The following is a 20477-nucleotide window of genomic DNA, read 5'->3' on the forward strand; positions in this document are numbered from 1 at the left end:
CCAGTCTGGGTCTCCGAGACCGCCTGCCCGGGAGTCGGCGAGGCCGAGAGCCGAGCCCGGCGCAGACCGAGGGGCCTGGGGGTGGCGCGCAGGCACCGCGCTCCTACCCGCCCCGCCGGCAGCCGTAGCCAGGGCGCCCTAAGGCCGCGGGGCCCGCCGCGTGGAGCGCTCGGAACGCCCGCCCGCCCGCCAGCCACCGGCGGCGGCGAGCGGGCCGGGCCGGCTGCGGCCGCGGAGCGCGGAGGTGGCGCCGCGAGGGGGAGGGGCGCGGCGCGGAGGAGGAGGAGGAGGAGGAGGAGGAGGAGCCGGGGCCGCCGCCGCCGCCGCCGCCGCCGCCGCCGTGACAGCGGCCCGAGTAAACAAGCCGCGCCGCCGCGGCCGGGCCGCTGCCCCCGCCCGCGCCCGAGCCCAGGCCGAGCCTTGCCCTGGTCGCCGGCCGGGCGGAGGCCGCGCCGCCGCGCCTCCCCGCCTGCGCGCCGTGACGCCGCTGCCGGGCGCGGGGACCGCCCGAGCCAGGCCCCCGCCGCCGCCGCCGGGCTCTGCGCTCGGCCGAGGGGGTGCCCGAGCAGCCGCGGCGCTCGGCCGGAAAAGTTTCCCCGCCTGGCTCCCCAGGGTAAGCGGCGAGGGCGCGCGGCCCGGGGCCGGGAAGGCGGCGCGCCGCGGAGCCGGGCCCGGAGCGGGCGGGGGAGCGTGGAACCGGGCGGCGCAGCCCCGGGCCTCGGCGGCCGCCGGGCTCTGGCCGCGGGTTCCCGGCCGCCGCGGTGGGAGGACGGGAGCGGAGCAGCCCACCTGAGCGCGGGGCTTGGGCCCGCGCCGGTACTTTTCCGCTGGGGCCAGGGCGAGCCCTCTGACCTCAGGAAACGCCGGCGGGGCCCCTGCTGGGGCGGGCTGGGCAGAGCATTCCGCGGGCGCTGGGTGCTCACGCCTGCCCGCCTGCCCGCCGTCCTCCGGGGCCCCGGCGGCTCGGGCCTGTGCCCCCACGGGACGCGCTTCTGGGAGGACGCGGGGTCCCCGGGCGCCCCGCACACCTGTGCGGCCGGAGCAGTCGGGGGCGGGATCCGCGGGCGCGCGCAGGCCGGCTTGGGGAGATCCGGGTGGCCTCCTGCCGAGGCCTGGCCGAGGCCCCTGCTGCCCCCATCGGGTGCCTGGCTGATCGAGGGGCGGCCTGCTTGCCAGACAGGTCTGACGGCAGACAGCAGTCGGGTCAGTGCCTCCTTTCCCACCGGCCCTGGTCCTTGCGCCTGGGGGAAGCCGACTTTCATCTCTCTGGAGCGCTGGGATTCTCTCTGACTTGGGAGGTACCAAGGCAACGCAGGTGATGTGGCCCAGGGAGGGCCTGTGGCTGCTGGCCAGGTGTGGACACAGCCGAGGAGAGTGGGCAAGCAGATTCGGTGTGTGTTTGTTTCCTGTATCGGGCTTCTATCTAAAATTCACATTTTTAAAAAGAGGATTCGTTGGTTTTTTTTAAAAAAAAAAAGTTTGATAAACCGCTGCCTTAGTAGTTTTTAACCACCAAGGAAACTGAGGCCCAGAAAGAGGAAATGACTTGTGTAAGATCCCGCAGGGAACGGTAGTTGAGTCGGGACTAGGAGTTAGAATTTCAGGAGTGTCTGTATGCCTGTAACAGGACGGGCCTTGGGTCCTCTGCTGGAAAGAGAGACCTGATTGGGTTTCCCAGCAGTCTTCAGTGACTTGCTCTGTGGCTGTCTCAGCCAGGTCTCCAGGTCCCAGGAAACAGCAGCCACACCTGGTGGCAGGTGAAGTTCTGATACCTGGGGTGGTTGTCTCTGTTGGCAGGTTCTAGGGAGGGAGAAAGACTTTGCCCAGGACAACAGCTGGGAACAGCACCATAGCTCAGTCTGTAGCCAGGCCCAGAGCTGAGTGCTGGACAAGACTGACCCAGAGAGGCTAGAAATACATCCAGCCTCCTGGTTTGAGACAACTGGGACCCAGAGGGTGAGTCAGAGTCTGGGATGGGGGTGGGGAGCAGCCTGTTCATTCATTGTTCTCAGCTACTGGTCGTGTGTGTGTGTGTGTGTGTGTGTGTGTGTGTGTGTGTGTGTGTGTGTGTGTGTGTGTGTGTGTGTGTTGGGGGAGTGGGCCTCCCTCTGTGTCAGATGATGAGGCAGGGCTGTCTGATGTCTGGAATCCATATCCTACTCTTGCCATAGGTGAGGACACTTGGTGGAGGGAGGCAGATCACCTTTCTTGGGGGTGGGGGATCCCGTTGTGCCTGAAGCTGGATTGCTTGCTTTTGGAGTGCTGCAAGGTAATTAAATAGTTGGTTAATCACCTTTAACGCCAGGCAGTTGTGGCTCCATCTGCAGTTTGCCGGAACCTGGGCTAGACCCAGCCATAATTTGGATTCTGTAGGCAGGTCTTACGACTCTGGGCAGGGAGTCTGCCTGATGTTTAAACTCAAAAGGTTTTAGATGTGGCAGGAGAACAGGCCCTGTTTCCATACGATTTTGCCTCTTAGCCCCTCGTCTTCTTAAATGGGGGCTTGGAGTTCCCTTACTCCTTAGCAGGGGAGCACCTGATCAGTCATATACACAGTGGCTTTATCTCCCAAGGGGATACGGAGCTGCAACTCCCAGGCATGTCTTTGGAGCCCTTTGGACTCTGCCCTTCGGGCATGGATTCTGCACCGTGGATGTCTCTTGCCATCAGCTGTCAGGTTATTTTGGTGTAAACTGAAAATACTCCAGGAATTGTGTGTGGAGTCCCCTCAGCCTGTAGGGTGAGATGCAGGGGCTAGGGAGGCCTGTTGTAGCTCCTGGAGAATCAAGGAGTTTCCAGAGGCAAGCACATCTGTCCAGCTCCCCGGCAGCGTGTGCCGAGGTACCTTCGTTTCACCGTCTGGCTGAATGGCCGCCTCTGGGGCTGGGACAGGGGAATGGCAGAGCCATCAGGATCCTTGGGCAGACACAGAAGCTTGCCACAGAGACAGGGTACCCCAGCAGCCTCTGGAACCTCTCCTAGCTTCCACCTACCTCAGGAGCTTGGGTTGTGGCTAGTCAGAGGCCTCTTATGGGGACAGTTATGTGGCCCCTGGTAGAGAGGTCTTACCGGCTGTTTGCTGAAGGAAGAAAAACAACGCTCAGGACTATTGATTCAGCCTCACCTTGGTGCTCCTGGCTCAGCAGTCAGCATTTGCCCTGGCTGCCAGGCTCAGATTACGCAAGGTGGTGGGTCTGGAACAAGGGAGGGGGTAGCTCTGGGGCCTGCCTGTAAAGATGGCTGTCATCTCAGTCCTGGAGAGGGGTGAAGCCTCAGGAATCCCTTGTGCTCAGAGCGTGGTTTCCCAGCCTCCCTCCCAACCTAAGTCACCCACTCTTTTCCTCACAGGGACTGTGAGTCTTTTCAAACAACTCTCTACAGCTAACTGTTTCTGCTGAACCAGGATACCCTAATGAGCTGGGTAGACCTTTGATTTTTTTAAGAGCTAACATTATTCTTTTATAAAATATACCTAGGTATTATGAGAACACACAAAGAGAAAAAGTAGCAGTTGCTACTCATAATTCTCACCATCTCCAAGGAGCCATTGTTAACATTTTAGTGTGTGTCCTTCCAGATTTTGTTTTGGTTATGTATAAATATACATGTATAGTTTTAAGAAAACAAAATGGAATCGTGTGTACATGCCATTTTCTAATGTATCTTTCTTTCTTTGGTTATTGTTTGTTTTTTTTTGTTTTGAATGACTCAAGCCCTGCTTGTATTCTTAATGGAGAAATGCTTGTGAAAGGAGATGGTGGGTCCATGTGCCTGTTGGGGCTGACCTCTAGGGGTAGGGGCTGGATTCTTCGAGAGACAGCGTGGGGGTTTGTGGAGTGTGTGTGTGTGTGTGTGTGTGTGTGTGTGGTGAGGCTTGGGGGGGTGTTGTATCCCTTGGAACTGGAGTTATAAGCAGTTGTGAACCGTCCAATGCAGGTGCTGGGGCCAGAATGCTGCTCCTCCACAGGAGCTGTGTGTGCGTGCTCTTAACCACTGAGCCGTCCTCTCTCCAGCCCTGACCACTGTTTCTGGTTTTTGGGTTTTTTGTTGTTGTTTGGTTTGGTTTGGTTTGGTGTTTGTTTTGTTTTGTGACGGGGTCCCTTCCCAAGCCTGCAGCTTGTGAATCTGGGTAGTTTGGCCAGCCAGCAAGCCCCAGGGGTTCTTGTGTCTCTGCCCTGCCCCCAGTGCTGGAGTTCGGGGTGCAGGCTGCCAAGTCTTCCTTTTGATGTGGGTCCTGGGACTCCAAACTCAGGTCCTCCTGCTTGGGCAGTAGAACGGTCCTACTGAGCCATCCTCCCAGCCCTCAGGTGTTTGTTTTGTCCACCTCCCCTGAAACTCCTCTTAGGCCCTGAGTAAGCTTGAAGACAGGAACAGCAGTATTAGTGTGTGATGAGAACAGACTGACTCTTCCTCCTTTTTTCCTCTTGCTCCCTCAGAGCCGGCCCTCATCCTGTCCCCCCAGCCCTGCCCATCTCGGCCCCATGCCCCCGCCAGTCAGCTTCGGCCCCCCGGCAGTGAGCAGGCACGTGGCAGCCAAGGCCCTGTGACCAGGCCAGGGAGACGGGAGCTCCGGGGTCCCAGTCATCTGCCCCCCCATGGAGCTGAGGCCCTGGTTGCTATGGGTGGTAGCAGCAGCAGGAGCCTTGGTCCTGCTAGCAGCTGATGCTGGTGCCCAAAAGGTCTTCACCAACACCTGGGCTGTGCACATCTCTGGAGGCCCGGCCGTGGCTGACAGCGTGGCCCAGAAGCATGGGTTCCACAACCTGGGCCCGGTAGGTTGCTGACCTGGCCTGTTGGTGTAACTTTGGTGTAACATTGCCCCCTGGTGGGGAGGGGGAGGGCGGGGGCGTTGGCACTACAAAGCAGTTTGTCTTCCAGGGCATCTGGGCAAGAGGCAGGTTCTGGGTGGCTGGGCTGGGGTCTGCGGCATTGTCCTGTTGGTGGACCTTCATCTCAGTGAGGGCGCCCCCTCTACCCCTGCATGCTCTCGTGGTCGTAAGCAGAGAACAGATGCCCCCCCCCCCCCACTTTGTGAGCCTCCCCAGCAGCCTGGTCCGCCCCCTTCTCTGCCTCCCCCAGGGCCTGGCAGATGGAAGGCCCATCTCGGTCTCACTGCTTTGTTGCAGATCTTCGGTGACTATTACCACTTCTGGCACAGAGCAGTGACAAAGCGGTCCCTGTCGCCTCACCGCCTGCGGCACAGCCGGCTACAGCGGGAGCCCCAAGTAAGTATGGCCCTGGCCCTTCTGGCTGCCACCCCTTCTCTTCTAAGCCCCCCACCACTGCGCGCCCCCATACACACCCCCACCATCTGTGTCATTCCTAGGTAAAGTGGCTGGAGCAGCAGGTAGCGAAGCGAAGGACCAAGAGGGACGTGTATCAGGAGCCCACAGACCCCAAGTTCCCCCAGCAGTGGTACCTGGTATGCACCTCTGGGGCTCTGGTCCTCTCCCCACCACTGCGAGGTGCTGATGAGCCTCACTCTGAGGCTTCTGGTTCTTCCTCTCTCTTTTCTGCCGTTAACCCAGTGATTCCCAACCTTTCTGATGCTACGACCCTTTAATACAGTTCCTCACGTTGTGCTGACCCCCAACCATAACATTATTTTCGTTGCTACATCATAACTGTAATTTTGCTACTGTTATGAATCGTAATGTAAATATTTTTGGAGATAGAGGGTTGCTGGGGGGTCATGACCCACAGGTTGAGAACCACCACTCTAGTCCATCCTGCCTTCCCAGAATCTACATTCCCAGTGGAAGCCAGTAGTGGCATTTTAAGAGCTGGGATGATGGAGATGGAGGTTTCGGGGTGGAGTGGGTTCTCCGTTGATGGCCTGCTTGTCTCTGCAGTCTGGTGTCACTCAGCGAGACCTCAATGTGAAGGAAGCTTGGGCCCAAGGCTTCACAGGTCACGGCATCGTGGTCTCCATCCTGGACGACGGAATCGAGAAGAACCATCCTGACTTGGCAGGCAATTATGTGAGGAATGGAGGAGGGTGCTGGTGATGCCCGGGGAGGGGCCTCTAGGGACTGTTGTGTTACCTCGCTGTGGTTAGGCCGCTCCTGATGACGGCTGTGTTCTTACAGGATCCTGGAGCCAGTTTTGATGTCAATGACCAGGACCCTGACCCACAGCCTCGGTATACACAGATGAACGACAACAGGTGAGCAATGTTGAACTCTTGGCCGCTGAGCCTCTTCCTCTTGTCCATTAAGGACACAAGGGTCAGTCTGATGTCACGTGTCCCACCTAAAAACTGAAGTCTTCTGGGCATGGTGGCATACTCCTTTAATCTAACCAGCACTTGGGAGGGAGATGTTAGCAGATCTCCATGAATTTGAGGCCTGGTCTACATAGTGAGTTCCAGGCCAGCCAGGAGACCTTATCTCAAACAACAAGACAGGCAATGGTGATGCACGCCTTTAATCCCAGCACTCAGGAGGCAGAGGCAGGCGGATCTCTGTGAATTCCAGGCCAGCCTGGTCTACAGAGCGAGTTCCAGGACAGCCAAGGCTACACAGACAAACGTTGTCTCTAAAAAAAACAAACTAACAAAAAACCCACAACTGAGTCTTGTTTATAATCCTGGTTCCCCAAGGGAGTTTTGGTTTTGGTCTTTTGAGACAGTTTCCAGATGTAGCCCTGGCTGTCATGGAACTTGTGCTGTAGACCAGGCTGGCCTCAAACTCAGAGATCCACCACACCTGGATCCCAGGGACGTTTTGATTAGAGCAAAGAGAACTGCAGGCCCCACAGGGAAGTGTGTGCACACAGGGGTGATGGAGTGGCCCCAGGTCCTTTCTGACCCCCCAGTCCTCGAGCTGTGTCTGCCGCACTCTGTCCACCCCACTCATGCCGTGCTCTTTACCCTGGCAGGCACGGCACTCGGTGTGCCGGGGAAGTGGCAGCAGTGGCCAACAATGGCGTCTGTGGTGTGGGCGTGGCTTACAACGCCCGGATTGGAGGTGGGTATGAGCCTTGGCCCTGGGTCCACACTGAAGGTGGGGGGACCTCTCTTGGAAGTTTTCCCTGCCCACCCGCCACCTTCCACCATGGATCTTTTGGCAGCGTGCTAGTCTGTGGAAGGTCCTAAGCAAATGGCAAAGCTGGAGTCCCAGTGCTGGTGGCATGGGAGAGTGGGGTGGGAGCCTTTTAACCGAAGTCCCCCTTATCATAGCACAGCCTGGTCCCTTGCTCCTCCGAGGCCCAAGGCTCTTTGTAGTGAAGAGTGTGTAGGCTTGGGGAGAAAGTCATAACCTCTTTCCTTTTCTTTGTGTCTTGTTTGTGAAAGGATAGACAGTGGATGGGGCTTTGGGTTTCCCAGCACTGGCCTCTCCTCTTTCTTGCTCCTCCCTGGGGTTCAGGCTGGGCCTGTGCCTAGGGTGCCCCTGGCAGCTGGACCCACGCAGCACCCCTTTTCCCACCCACTCTGCGGCCAGGGGTGCGCATGTTGGACGGCGAGGTGACTGACGCAGTAGAGGCTCGCTCGCTGGGCTTGAACCCCAACCACATCCACATCTACAGCGCCAGCTGGGGCCCGGAGGACGATGGGAAGACCGTGGATGGGCCAGCCCGTCTTGCTGAGGAGGCCTTCTTTCGGGGAGTTAGCCAGGTGAAGTGGGGTCCGGTGCGAGCCCTGGAAATCAGGCTGGCTGAGTTCTGTCTTCTCCATTTCCTCTCTTCCTTATTTTTCTATTTTAGATAGTCTGGTTTTGTTTTCCATTTTTCCTTTTCTTTCTCCCGTCCTTCCTTCCTTCTTTTCTTTCCTTTCCTTTTTTGGTTTTCCAAGACAGAGTTTCACTGTGTAACAGCCTTGTCTGTCCTGGAACTCACTCTGTAGACCAGGCTGGCCTTGAACTCACAGAGCTCACCTGCCTCTGCAGTACTGGGATTGAAGGCGTGTGCTCCTTGGCCCTTGTTTTTTAGATGAGGTCTTCCTATGTGGTTTAAACTGGCCCGGAATGTGCCATGTAACCGTGTAACCCAAGCTAGCCTCGAACTCCTGAGTCTGTTGCTTCAGATTCTTGCCTGTTGGGATCTCAGGTGTGCACCACCATGCCTGGCTCTTGTGTTTAATTTTAATAGTGACACAGGAGGTCAAATGAACCGAGACGGAGGCTGGAGAGCTGTCCCAGTGGTTAGGAACACTGGCTGCTCTGCAGATAGCCCACGTGGAGGTTCCCAACTGTCTGTAACTCCAGTTCCAGGGATCTGATGCCCTCTTCTGGCCTCTGAGGGCACCAGACACACATGTAGTACATGTGCATACATACAGGTAAAACAAATAAAGATAAAATTTTAAATAATAAAAATAAATTTTATGGGTTGGAGAGATGGCTCCGTATGTTCTCAAGAGCACTGGCTGCTCTTCCAGAGGACCAGGGTTCAATTCTCAGCACCCACATGGCGGCTCACAACTGTCTGTAACTCCAATTCCAGGAGATCTGGCAGCCTGGCACAGATATTTATGCAGACAAAACACCAATGCACATTAAAAAAATTTTTTTAAACTAAATGTTATTAAAACATTAAGGAGTTGGAGACTGACAATGTACCTTTGAATAAGATCCTGTTTTTTTTTTAATTTTATTTATTTTTATGTTATGTGTGTAAATGTTTTAATGGTTTGCATGTATGTGCACCACATGCATGCCTGTTGGATTCCCTGGAACTGGGATTATGGATGGTTGTGAGCCACCACATGAGTGCTGAGACTCAAACCCAGGTCTTCTGCAAGAGCAGCAAGTGCCGTGACTGTTGAGCTGTTTCTCTAGCCCTGATTCCTTTTTTTCTTTTAATTGGGGCAAAGATTGTCAATGTTATATTGAGCCTAGGCATTACATGTGTTCGGCAGGTCCTCTGCCATGGGTTTGATCTCAGCACCACCACAGCTAATGAGCAACAGGGGTCTAAGAGAGATGGCTTGACAAGGAAAGCATCTGCACACAGCTTGATGGCCTGAGTTCAAGCCCCAGTACCCATATAAATGTGGAAGGAGAAAACCCACTCCACACAGTCATCCTCTGACCACCACATGGGTAACCATGGCATGCATGACCATGCACATAGAGTAATTTTTTTAGTTTAAGACATAGATAAACAAAACAAAACAAAGAACAAGAACCATCCATTACCCCATCCTGTGGGGATCGCCACTCAAAGCATTTTGGTGGTAACCTAGTCTGGGAGATCTAAGAAGCAAGCTCAGAGTCTCCAGAGATGGAGGCTCCCACCTTCCCGGGCTGCTATAGCATCTTCCTTCTGTACCTCCATACCCCGTTCCCCCCGAACTCGTGCCCCATCGTGAGTAACCCCAGCCCACTTTGTTCACAGGGTCGCGGAGGGCTGGGCTCCATCTTTGTCTGGGCCTCGGGGAACGGGGGCCGGGAACACGACAGCTGTAACTGTGACGGCTACACCAACAGCATCTACACACTGTCCATCAGCAGCGCCACACAGTTTGGCAATGTGCCCTGGTACAGTGAGGCCTGCTCCTCCACGCTGGCAACCACCTACAGCAGTGGCAACCAGAACGAGAAGCAGATTGTGAGTCTTACCTGGGGCTGGGGGCTGGGAGGGGAGGCTTCTTGTTCTCTGCTCAGGCCCCGTTAGACCTCATCTGCTCTCGTCCCTGCGTGGCCGGAGAAGAGCAGCTTAGGCCTTATGGAATGTGTACTGTGAGCTGGGGAGTCCTCCTAGATTCTTGGGGGCTGCAGAACCTTCTTGAGGGCTGCAGAACCATCTCTGAAGCCCTGAGAAGTACAGAGTCTCCCTGAAAACATCCCTTGTACTCCAACCTCTAATTGAACCACCTTACTCCTTGAGAAACTTGGCCCTAGAAGGGGCTATGCATGTTAGCTAGGTAGAAGCTGCGACCCAAGTGTCTTGACTAATTCACCAGGCCATGTGGGGTCCCCAGGACCTAGAGACAGAAGGACAGGCACCCCACATCCATCGTGGTCTCAACACATTGTCCCTGGCAGGTGACAACTGACTTGAGGCAGAAGTGCACAGAGTCTCACACTGGCACCTCGGCTTCTGCCCCATTGGCGGCTGGCATCATTGCTCTCACCCTGGAGGCCAAGTAAGTGGGCGAGCAGCCGCCTGTGCCCAGCTGCGCTCCCTGTAAAGAAGCTCTTTTCTCCAGCCATGTTCCAAGAAGCCTCATCCCAGCCTTTTCTCCTTTTCAGTAAGAACCTCACCTGGCGAGACATGCAGCACCTGGTGGTTCAGACCTCAAAGCCAGCCCACCTCAATGCTAATGACTGGGCCACCAATGGTGTGGGCCGGAAAGGTAGGGCATGCTGACCCAGAGGTTTAGGCTCTGAGGTAGGACGGGGGCTCTTCTCCCTGCTGACCCTTCCCTGCCTCCACAGTGAGCCATTCCTATGGCTACGGACTGTTGGATGCAGGTGCCATGGTGGCCCTGGCCCAGAACTGGACAACAGTGGCCCCCCAGCGGAAGTGCATCATTGACATCCTAGTGGAACCCAAGTAAAGACTGGCCCTGAGGGGGAGGGAGCAAATGGGGCCTGAGAGCTCCTGGGGCGCCCGCTGGTCACTGCTGGCCTGCTGACTCCCATGGTGCTTTCTGCACAGGGACATTGGCAAACGGCTAGAGGTGCGCAAGTCGGTGACGGCGTGCCTAGGCGAGCCCAACCACATCACCCGGCTGGAACATGCTCAGGCTCGGCTCACCTTGTCTTACAATCGCCGTGGGGACCTGGCCATCCACCTTATCAGCCCCTTGGGCACCCGTTCCACCTTACTGGCTCCCAGGTGCTCCCCATGTTCCCTTTGCACTCCTATTTCCCAGTTCATTCTGTCATTTTATCTCCAAGACTAGCTAACGTCAGTGACACTTGGGGAGGGACAGCCAGGCCCTTTGGGACGACCTCATCACAGGAATCCTTGCCTTAGACTCATTTACCATGCCAGCTGTGTGTGTCCCCTTGTGAAATAGTCCCCTGGTTAAGAACATCTGGGAAACAGCCTTCCTGAAAAGCATTTCCAGTCTATGAGGTTGCCACATGGGGAGAATGGCGTTCGTCCCATATGTCATGGGCCAGGTGTCCCCCTCTAGACCTCAGATGGCTACATGGAACTCTCTTCCTCCAGACCCCATGACTACTCCGCTGATGGGTTTAATGACTGGGCTTTCATGACCACTCATTCCTGGGATGAGGACCCCTCTGGCGAATGGGTCCTAGAGATTGAAAATACCAGCGAAGCCAACAACTATGGTATTGGAGGCACTTGGAGAGTGGAGGAGGGGAAGAGGAGCTGGTGGGCTCGAGGATGTTGGTAGGGTACTCACACCCTTACCCTTGTCTCTTATCAACTCTGGAATAGGGACGCTGACCAAGTTCACTCTCGTACTATATGGCACAGCCTCTGAGGGGCTCTCCGCACCTCCCGAAAGCAGCGGCTGCAAAACCCTCACGTCCAGCCAGGCCTGCGTGGGTCAGTAGTGGATGTGGTTGAGACTGGGAAAGTCGGGGGCAATGGGATTGGGACAGTGGAGTCGGGGGACAGTGACCTTCAGGTAGCCAAAGGAAAAAGGCTTCTGGGGAGGGTAGGTCTCTAGAGCCACCATGGACCCTGGTCAGTGGCTTAGAGGCCACAGTCCACCTGACTGATGCTCACCCTCCTCTCTTGTGCCGGCAGTGTGCGAGGAAGGCTTCTCACTGCACCAGAAAAGCTGTGTCCAGCACTGCCCACCAGGCTTCACACCCCAAGTCCTTGATACACACTACAGCACCGAGAATGATGTGGAGATCATCCGTGCCAGCGTCTGCACCCCCTGTCACGCCTCTTGTGCCACATGCCAGGGCCCAGCTCCCACAGACTGCCTCAGCTGCCCCAGCCATGCCTCCCTGGACCCTGTGGAGCAAACCTGCTCCAGGCAAAGCCAGAGCAGCCGAGAATCTCGACCTCAGCAGCAACAGCCGCCTCCCGCACTCCACCCGGAGGTGGAGGTGGAGCCCCGGCTACAGACCGGGCTGCTGCCCTCTCATCTGCCTGAGGTGGTGGCCGGCCTCAGCTGCGTTTTCATTGTGCTGGTCTTCGGCACCGTCTTCCTGGTCTTGCAGCTGCGTTCCGGCTTCAGCTTCCGGGGAGTGAAGGTGTACACCATGGACCGTGGCCTCGTTTCCTACAAGGGGCTGCCCCCCGAAGCCTGGCAGGAGGAGTGCCCGTCTGACTCAGAAGAGGATGAGGGCCGGGGCGAGAGGACCGCCTTTATCAAAGACCAGAGCGCCCTTTGATGAGCCCACTGCCCGCCCGATCAAATTGATCCCTTCCTTGGGCACTTTTTAATTCACCAAAGTATTTTTTTATCTTGGGACTGGGTTTGGACCCTAGTTGGGAGGCAAGAGGGGCAGACACTGCTTTCTACCCATCCTGGGCCTGCCTGTTTGCCGGAGGTGGGGCCCCCGGAGCCTCACCCCCACACTCCTCCACGTGAAGAAAGGAGTAAAATCTTTAGGGCAGCTTCCAAGGCCCATCTGGAGTTCCTGCGGAGTGAAAAGGGGCAGCCTTTCTCTGGGCCCTTGACCAGCCCTGCCCCTTTCCTGCCCCTCAGAAAGCAATAATGGTCCCCATCCAGGCAACAGGGAGGCTGGCCAGGAGGTACCTGAAGAAGGCGGCCACCTCTCCAAGGGCTTTTGCATCCCCTGCCCCTCTCTGGCTCCTGGATGAGCCTCCGCAGAAGCTGCAGTTGTAGGAGGGACCAAAGCAAAGCAGGCCCTTTCCAGCGTGCCAGTCCGTCCGTCCATCCTTACGTGCTCTCAGCCTGCCTCTGCACTCCAGGCCTTCACTTCAGCTGGGAGCCAGGCTGAGCTAGGCTGGCGGGGGCCAGGCTAAAGCTCTGGGGGCCTTAAGCTGGTGTCCTGACCATCCTCTCTATGGCACCCTCCCCCGCCCCCTGCCAGGGCCCTGTTTTCTGAGCCCGGGGCTGCCTGGGCTGTTAGCACTCAGTACCGGCGGCGGCGCCCCTGGGTGGGTGGTGGGAAGGGATGGTGGCCCATCCGGCTCCTCCCGCCTCCCCCCGATGCTGCTTTCCCCTGTGGGGATCTCAGGAGTTGTTTGAGAATATATTCTCACTTTGTGATTATTTCACTTTAGATGCTGACTTTTTTTTTTGTATTTTTAATGGGGGTAGCAGCTGGACCATCCCCTCCTCACACCCATGCCCACCCTGCCCTTTCCATGGCTGCCCAGCCTGAGGTATGGGGGCTGCAGCCCATTGCTGAGGAGTAGGGAATAACTAAGCCCCATGTCCTGAAGAGGCAGGCTGGCCAGGTGGGCTCTCGGAAAGGGTCGTGGTAGGAGGGGTAGACTGACATCTGTGTTTCAAATGGGGTTGTGCCAAGGGCTTATGGGTCGCCGGCTCTCCGGTGCCAGGGGTGGGCAGGTGGCAGCACCAAGCCCTTTCTAACACTGTGCCCTGGTGGAGAAAGCATCGCCTAGGATGCCCCCCAAGCCCCTCTTCTGATGTGCCTTTTGCGCCCCTCCCAGTAGGACAATCAGTCCCCTCCCACCTGGGACCCCCTTTTTCTTTTCCCTAGCCCTTCCTGGTACCCAGCCGACCTGCCCAGGGGTGCCCCTTCTTCTCCTGCCCACCCCTCGTGGCCATCCCGGCTGGTTTTGTAAGATACTGGGTTGGTGCACAGTGATTTTTTTCCTTGTAATTTAAACAGGCCTGGTATTGTTGGTTCTATTTAATGGACACAAGATAATGTTAGAGGTTTAAAGTGATTAAACGTGCAGACTATGCAAACCAAGCTTGGTCTCTGGTGTACTACTGTTGCCCTTCCCAGGACCCTTCACTGTGGTCAGCGGGGGTGGGGGGGGGTGGGGGGTGGGGGGGTGCTCAGTGGTGTCTTGACTGCAGACGGTCCTAAGTCAGAAGGCTTAAATGTCTCCAAGGGGGCTGGGGGCCTCCTGTGCTAAGCAGGTGCACCAGCTTCCTGGGTAAGAAGTCAGCAGCTAGAGATGAGCCTAGAGGGTAGGGCAAGTGAAGTGACCTGGCCACCAGCTACAGAGCTGAGGTCTACGGGGAGCCTGAATGAACCAAGACGATTTGTGTGCTTGGTGTGTGTGTGTGTGTTGGGGGCGGGTGTCACCTTGACACAAGCTAGTATCTGGGAAGAGAAGCTTCAGCTGAGAAATTGCCTCCATCAGATTGGCCTCTGGGCAAGTCTGTGGAGCATTTTCTCAATAATGACTGTGGAAAGGCCCAGGGAACCCCTGGCCAAGAGTTCTGGGGTATACATAAAAGCAAGCTGAGCAAGCCAGCAGGCAGTGCTCTCCCATGGTTACTGGGTAAGCCCTGGCTTCCCTTAATAGTGGACTCTAGTCCATAAGTCAGATAAACCCGCTGCTTCCCAAGTTGCTTTTAATGAGGGTGTTTGTCACAGAAATAGAGCTGGGTGTGGTGGCACTCACCTTTAATCACAGCTTGGGAGGTAGAGTCAGCCTGGTCTACAGAGAGAGAGAGAGAGAGAGAGAGAGAGAGAGAGAGAGAGAGAGAGAGAGAGAGAGAGAGAGAGAGAGAGAGAGAGAAAGAGGGAGAGGGAGAGAGGGAGAGAGACTTAAAAAGGGGGAGGGGCGGAGACAGAAAGAAAGCACACTAGAACTACATAGTTGACGGCCCCTGAGTCCCCCTTGGGAACATGCACATTTCTCACCGGTCCTACCCTGTGTTGGCCCGGGCTTCCATTATGACTGAAAGCCCTACCTGGGTACAGAGATAAAATGGTGCTGCTAGAACCCGAGCGTGAGAAGCAGGCCCTCTGCTTAGGGTATTCATTTGGAAATTTTATATTCAAATAGAGGCTGGCGCCTGAGCTGCCCTTAGGGAATCCAGACAAGGACTGGGCTTCCTTCCTTCCCTGTGTCCCCCTGACACCTTAGCATTCTGGCCGGACTCATATTTGTCCCCAGACTCTGCGCACCCTGGGTGCCACTGGGCCCAGCTCCTTGCCCGGGGCCTCACCTCCAGTGCACTCCCACATTTTGGGTTCCTTCCCGGTGTTCACGGAACGTCATCGCAGGGCCCTTGGGAGTGCCTGGTGCACAGGCATGACCATTCTTTGCCGGCCTCCTCCTCCCTTCCGTTTCCGTGGCTGAGCTGCCTCTGTAGGCTGTAGCCCAGGGCATGCAGAGTGGGGAGCAGGGGGGCCTGTGAGCTCCAGCCCGCCCCTTCCCTGTAGTGGACCCGCCCCGGGGCCTGGGGCAACTGAAACCACGGAGGAGGAAGCGGTAATCAGGAACTGGGCTGCCTGGGTTCTGGGCCTGAGTTGGTCCACTGCCGCCTGCCCCGGAGCAGCTGCCCACGAAAAGGTAACTCCACCTTCAAGGTCCAGGAGGTTACGTGGGGCATGGGCAGGGGGTGGCAATGGGTGGGCACCGGAAAGGGGCCAGGCAGATGTTCTGGGAGCCTGAAACCTGTTGGGGTGGGGCTAGGAGCTTTGGGAAGGGCAGGAGAGCCCAGTGACAGGATTCCTTCAGTGGCTCCCTGACCCTGCAGTGCGGCAGACTTAGCGTTGTTGAGGACCCTGGTGCAGGATCCGGAAACATCCGGGAATAGTGTGGGTGACGGACCCTAGTACGGATCTCCAGTCTGGTTCCTGGAAAAGGGACCACTGGCTCCGGGACCTGGCCTGGCTCACAGGAAGCGGCAAGGGCCGTCCGCAGCGCAGGCTGCTGTCTGTACCTACTGGGTTTTCTGCTGGGCAGGACCCCACCCATGGCCTGCCTCTAGCCCTCTTTGACCTTCCTAGCCCTTGGCCTCTTTTTCCTGCCCCTCCATCTCCAGCTGCTGCTTGGTCTCCACTAAATGACCCGGTCTCTGTCCCCAGGACACCATCATGGGCTTCTCTTCAGAGCTGTGCAGCCCCCAGGGCCACGGGGCAGTGCAGCAGATGCAGGAAGCTGAGCTTCGATTACTAGAGGGCATGAGGAAGTGGATGGCCCAGAGGGTCAAGAGTGACCGGGAGTATGCGGGACTGCTGCACCACATGTCTCTGCAGGACAGCGGAGGCCAGGGCTGGAGCAGCGGCCCCGACAGCCATGTCAGCCAGGTGAGCTTCCACTCACGTTCGGTCTTCTCCCCAAACCCTTAGAGGTGGGGTTGGAGACGCGGCGGCGAGTCCAGGCTTGAGGGCCGTTGTCACGTTCTTCCTGCTTCCCCATCCCACAATGTGTCACAGTCCTGGGCAGAGATAACAAGCCAGACGGAGAACCTGAGCCGGGTGTTGCGGCAACATGCCGAAGATCTGAACTCGGGGCCCTTGAGCAAGCTGAGTGTGCTGATCCGGGAGCGGCAGCACCTGAGAAAAACCTACAACGAGCAGTGGCAGCAGCTGCAGCAGGAGCTCACCAAGGTAGGTGTGCCCCTGAGGAGGACTCTGTCCCAACAAGGAGTTGCACAAGAATGCCTACAGAAGCAGAAGTCACTGACCACAGGCCTGGCTCCAGGATGGCCGGCCTGGGCCTGCCGAAGCTTCCTCTTTTTCTCCCCCAGCTTAGGCTAACCTGCTGCAGGGCCTGTCCATGCACTGTCTGTGCCTGAGCAGAGTGCTGAAGTCCAGAAGGGGTGAGGCTAGCCCTTGCCTCAGAGGAGCTCAAATCAGTGCAGCTCAGGGGTGAGGGACTTAGGGTGGCCAAGTCTGCCTTTGGCTTAGAGTAGCTCCTCTCAGGGCCCCAGAGGAGGCAGAGTCCTGCCTAGGTCTGAACTCCAGCAGTTCTTCAGCTATGGGCTGGGGGGTATGTACTTTGTCTCCCATTCACTGCTCAGCCTCCCGGCACCACACCCCTTTCATCGTCTCAGAGCTAGGTCTTACCATGGACCCACAGCACCCCCTTGTGGCCCACCTTCCTTTCTAACTCCCTTCCAATTCAAGGGTCTGCTCATTTGCCCTCCCATCACTTAGGCCTCTATGTTTCAATGACAGAATGGAGTAATTTCTGCAGAGACTCTATGGCCTACATGCCCGAAATATTTACTAGCTGGCCCTTTAAGACTGGCCAAGCCTAGGAATTTAATCGGTTGCAGATGGAGAAATTGAGGTTCCTAGAAGCAAAATGAAGCTTGCACACTATGTCCCAGCGCCCAAGCAAGAGAACTGGGATGAGAACTCCAGTCTGTGGCCGCCACCTAGTGTTCCTATTACCGAGAACATGCTGTGCAGGACGCCATGCAAAATACAAATGTTGGAAGTTGAAGAGTCGCACAAGCCAGGTGTAGTGGCCTGTAACCCTTGCACTCAGGCAACAGAGGCAAGAAGGTTGCGGGTTATCCTGGGCCATAGAGCAGGACCCTGTCTAAGAAACAAAAAACCAAACGTGAGATGGCTCAGCACGTGAAGGCACTTGCTGCCAAGACTGTCAGCCCGAGTTTGGTGCCTGGAATCCACAGGGTTAAGGAGAGAACCAGCCCTTACAAGTTACCCCGACTTCTACATGTGCGTTATAACGTATGTACACCTTCACACATGCATACACACACCTAAGCATAGTTTCTCAAGAGCTGGAGAGATAGCTTAGTGGTGAGGAGTGCTTACTGCTTGCTCAGAGGATCAGAGTTCGGATCCCAGGACCTCCATCAACCAAAGTTCACAAACACCTATCACTTTAGTCCCAAGAATCTAAGAGCCCCTTCTGGCTTTGGTGGGCGGGCCTTCCTGCACACATACACACATAAATAACATGAAACAAATCTTTAAGATAATAATAATTCGATATGAAGTTGAGTGTCATGGCTCACCTCTGTAATCCCAGCACTCCAGAGATAGGACTGCCACAAGTTTGAGGCCAGCCTGGGCTACAGAGTGAGTTCTGGGTAAACCTGGACTAGAGTGAGACCCTACCTCAAAAACAAAACAAAAAAAACCCAAAAAAACCATGATCAGGAAAAGGAAAAGAATTTCAATACCATAACAACACAACAGGAAGCCAAGCCTGGGGCGCTTCTGATTGTGGAGTCAAGTGAATACACATACCTGAGGCCAACTCTACCTGCCACCAGGCAGTTGGAGCCTGTACCAAATTCCTCCCTGGTCCCTTCAGCAGCATGTCTATAACTCAGCTCCTCTGACCCTGGCCTAAAGGGCCAGCTTCCCCAGAAGTCTCCAGACTCCTCCAGAAGGATGAGTTTGGCCAGCCTGGCAGCCTGGGTAGCAGAACCCTTCCAAGGCTTTACCTCAGCTAGGACTCCCAAGACTCGAGGACCTGCCTCCCATACTGACCTCCTTTTCTTCCAGACCCACAGCCAGGACATTGAAAAGCTAAAGAGCCAGTACCGGACCCTGGTTCGCGATAGTGCCCAGGCCAGGCGCAAGTACCAGGAAGCCAGCAAAGGTTTGGGAGCTTTCCTTCCTGGCAGGGAGAAAACCCAGCCCAGTAGACCTGCCTGCTGGTGCCCAGGGGGTGGGGCTGCTGCTTGGGCCTCTGGAATGTCAACCCCCTGAGCGTGTGTGTATGTGTGTGTGTGTGTGTGTGTGTGTGTGTGTGTGTGTGTGCGCGCGCGCGCGCGCGCGCATGCTCATGATGTGCCTCCCCCAACACACACACCTCTTACAGACAAGGATCGAGACAAGGCCAAAGACAAGTATGTGCGCAGCCTGTGGAAGCTCTTTGCCCACCACAACCGCTACGTCCTGGGTGTGAGGGCCGCACAACTGCACCATCAGCACTACCACCAATTCATGCTGCCCAGTCTGCTGCAGTCACTGCAGGACTTGCATGAGGAGATGGCGGGCATCCTGTAAGCCCACAGCCCCATTCCATCCTAACCAACAGTAAAACATAAGACTGGAACTGGCCGGGGCGGGGGGCGAGGGTACTAGGCCTGGAGATACAGACTTGGGGTCAGCAGCACATCAATGCCTTATGTATTTATTGGGGACCTAGTTCCGAGTACTTCCTGGGTGCCAGGCACTGCCCACAGAATCTCAGTGGATCGGTGTTTCCACCGCCTGTGTGCCTATAATCTTACCAGGAAGCAGAAGGCCAAGGAGGCCTTAAATGATTTGCCTAAGGTCATTTCACTTGCAAATGAGCAGAGGTGTGTGTGGTGTGGTGGGGGGTGGCGGGGTTGGGGGGCGAGTCCTCTAACCTAGCATTGCTGCTGAACCCGTGCCCTAGGCTGAGTTGCCCTCCTTGCCCAGCCAGAGGCCCTCTGACTCGATGGTTCTATGGGGTGGGGGATGCAGGAAGGACATCCTGCAGGAATACCTGGAGATTAGCAGTCTGGTGCAGGACGATGTGGCATCCATTCACCGGGAGCTGGCTGCGGCTGCTGCCCGTATCCAGCCTGAGTTTGAGTACCTAGGCTTCCTTCGACAGTATGGGTAAGCCAGCCCTTATCCCCGAACCTTCTGGGCACCAGGACTTCTGACCTAGTCGCTGAAGGGCCTTGTCCACCCACAGGTCCACCCCTGATGTCCCACCATGTGTCACTTTCGATGAGTCACTTCTTGAAGAGGGTGAACAGCTGGAACCTGGAGAGCTGCAGCTGAATGAGCTGACGTTGGAGAGCGTGCAGCACACGTGTGTGGTAGTTTGGCAGACTACGTGTGTGGATGTGGGCAGGGAACCCTTAGCTAGGTGGCCAGACTAGGTTGGCTTTGTTGGGGTGCATGTGGCGGCGGGAGGCGGGCACAGCTTTCACTCTCCTGTCCTTGGGTGCAGGCTGACCTCCGTGACGGATGAACTGGCTGCGGCCACCAGAGAGGTGCTGAGCCGGCAGGAGATGGTCAGTCAGCTGCAGAGCCAGCTGAGAAACGAGGAGCAGAACACCCACCCCCGGGAGCGGTGAGCAGGCCCCACCTGCAGCAGCCTCCTGGCTCCCCTCCACCGTGCGGGCAAAACTTCAGACTGAGTTGTTCCTCTCTGCTCTCTGCTGCAGGGTGCAGCTTCTGGGCAAGAGGCAGGTGCTACAAGAGGCAATACAGGGGTTACAGGTAGCGCTGTGCAGCCAAGACAAGCTCCAGGCCCAGCAGGAGCTGCTGCAGAAGAAGATGGAGCAGCTAGGCACCGGCGAGCCCCCGGCTGTACCGCTCCTCCAGGAAGATCGCCATTCCACCTCCTCCGCGGTGAGATGCCCTGCCGCCACCCTGCCCTCCCTTGCCAGCCTACCCCGCAGGGGCTGTGCTCCTCATTTTTACCCTCCCCCTCCCTAAGCCTGGCCACCCGCTGACGTCTGTCCCTGGCCTCAGGAGCAGGAGCGAGAGGGGGGAAGGACACCCACACTGGAGATCCTTAAAAGCCACTTCTCTGGAATCTTCCGCCCCAAGTTCTCTGTGAGTAGTACGAAGGCTGAGCCTCTGCCTCTGCCCATCTAGTTAGGCCAGGCCAGGAGTCTCAGGCATGCTCCGCAGACTTCCACGCCCTAAATGGAAGGACCTACCCATAAACTGCTTTCATGGGGCAGGGGGTGGGGGGGAGGGGAGCATCCCTTTTCTTCCTTG

General features: G+C 56.8%; 2 protein-coding genes across 6 annotated transcripts in view; both read left to right on the top strand.

Annotated features, from left to right (window-relative positions):
• The first annotated feature begins 501 nt into the window (after positions 1-501).
• Positions 502-13787, top strand: Furin (furin, paired basic amino acid cleaving enzyme). 5 transcript variants are annotated; one of them, XM_052711739.1, is made up of 17 exons: positions 1418-1956; positions 2172-2269; positions 4437-4772; positions 5127-5225; positions 5327-5422; positions 5853-5981; positions 6090-6166; positions 6880-6968; positions 7443-7615; positions 9337-9549; positions 9987-10087; positions 10194-10297; positions 10380-10497; positions 10603-10782; positions 11122-11246; positions 11356-11466; positions 11671-13787. In XM_052711739.1, the coding sequence occupies exons 3-17, from the start codon at positions 4596-4598 to the stop codon at positions 12267-12269; spliced, it is 2391 nt and encodes a 796-aa protein (XP_052567699.1). In that variant the 5' UTR covers positions 1418-1956; positions 2172-2269; positions 4437-4595; the 3' UTR covers positions 12270-13787. The 5 variants fall into 5 exon arrangements, 4 of the variants coding, with proteins under 4 accessions (XP_052567698.1, XP_052567701.1, XP_052567699.1 ...); XM_052711738.1 differs by lacking the exons at positions 1418-1956; positions 2172-2269 and adding an exon at positions 502-613; XM_052711741.1 differs by lacking the exons at positions 1418-1956; positions 2172-2269 and adding an exon at positions 1276-1391.
• Positions 13788-15206: 1419 nt separating this feature from the next.
• Positions 15207-20477, top strand: part of Fes (FES proto-oncogene, tyrosine kinase) — a 16779-nt gene continuing 11508 nt past the window's right edge. Inside the window, 10 exon segments of the mRNA XM_052713265.1 lie at positions 15207-15348; positions 15867-16088; positions 16218-16391; positions 18270-18366; positions 18589-18772; positions 19221-19358; positions 19438-19557; positions 19699-19821; positions 19916-20102; positions 20226-20309. Of these exon segments, the coding sequence (XP_052569225.1) occupies positions 15876-16088; positions 16218-16391; positions 18270-18366; positions 18589-18772; positions 19221-19358; positions 19438-19557; positions 19699-19821; positions 19916-20102; positions 20226-20309 (1320 nt within the window). The 5' untranslated portion in view covers positions 15207-15348; positions 15867-15875.

This window comes from Peromyscus californicus, unplaced genomic scaffold, assembly GCF_007827085.1.
Source record: "Peromyscus californicus insignis strain IS unplaced genomic scaffold, ASM782708v3 Scaffold_4__1_contigs__length_199733344, whole genome shotgun sequence".
NCBI classification, from domain to species: Eukaryota; Metazoa; Chordata; class Mammalia; order Rodentia; family Cricetidae; genus Peromyscus; species Peromyscus californicus.

Coding starts and splice junctions, on each gene's coding strand:
- Furin (XM_052711738.1), top strand. CDS start 4,596: ATGGAGCTGAGGCCCTGGTTGCTATGGGTGGTAGCAGCAGCAGGAGCC. Junction 10,298..10,379: donor CAATGGTGTGGGCCGGAAAG/GTAGGGCATGCT, acceptor CTGCCTCCACAG/TGAGCCATTCCTATGGCTAC. Junction 10,498..10,602: donor GACATCCTAGTGGAACCCAA/GTAAAGACTGGC, acceptor CTTTCTGCACAG/GGACATTGGCAAACGGCTAG.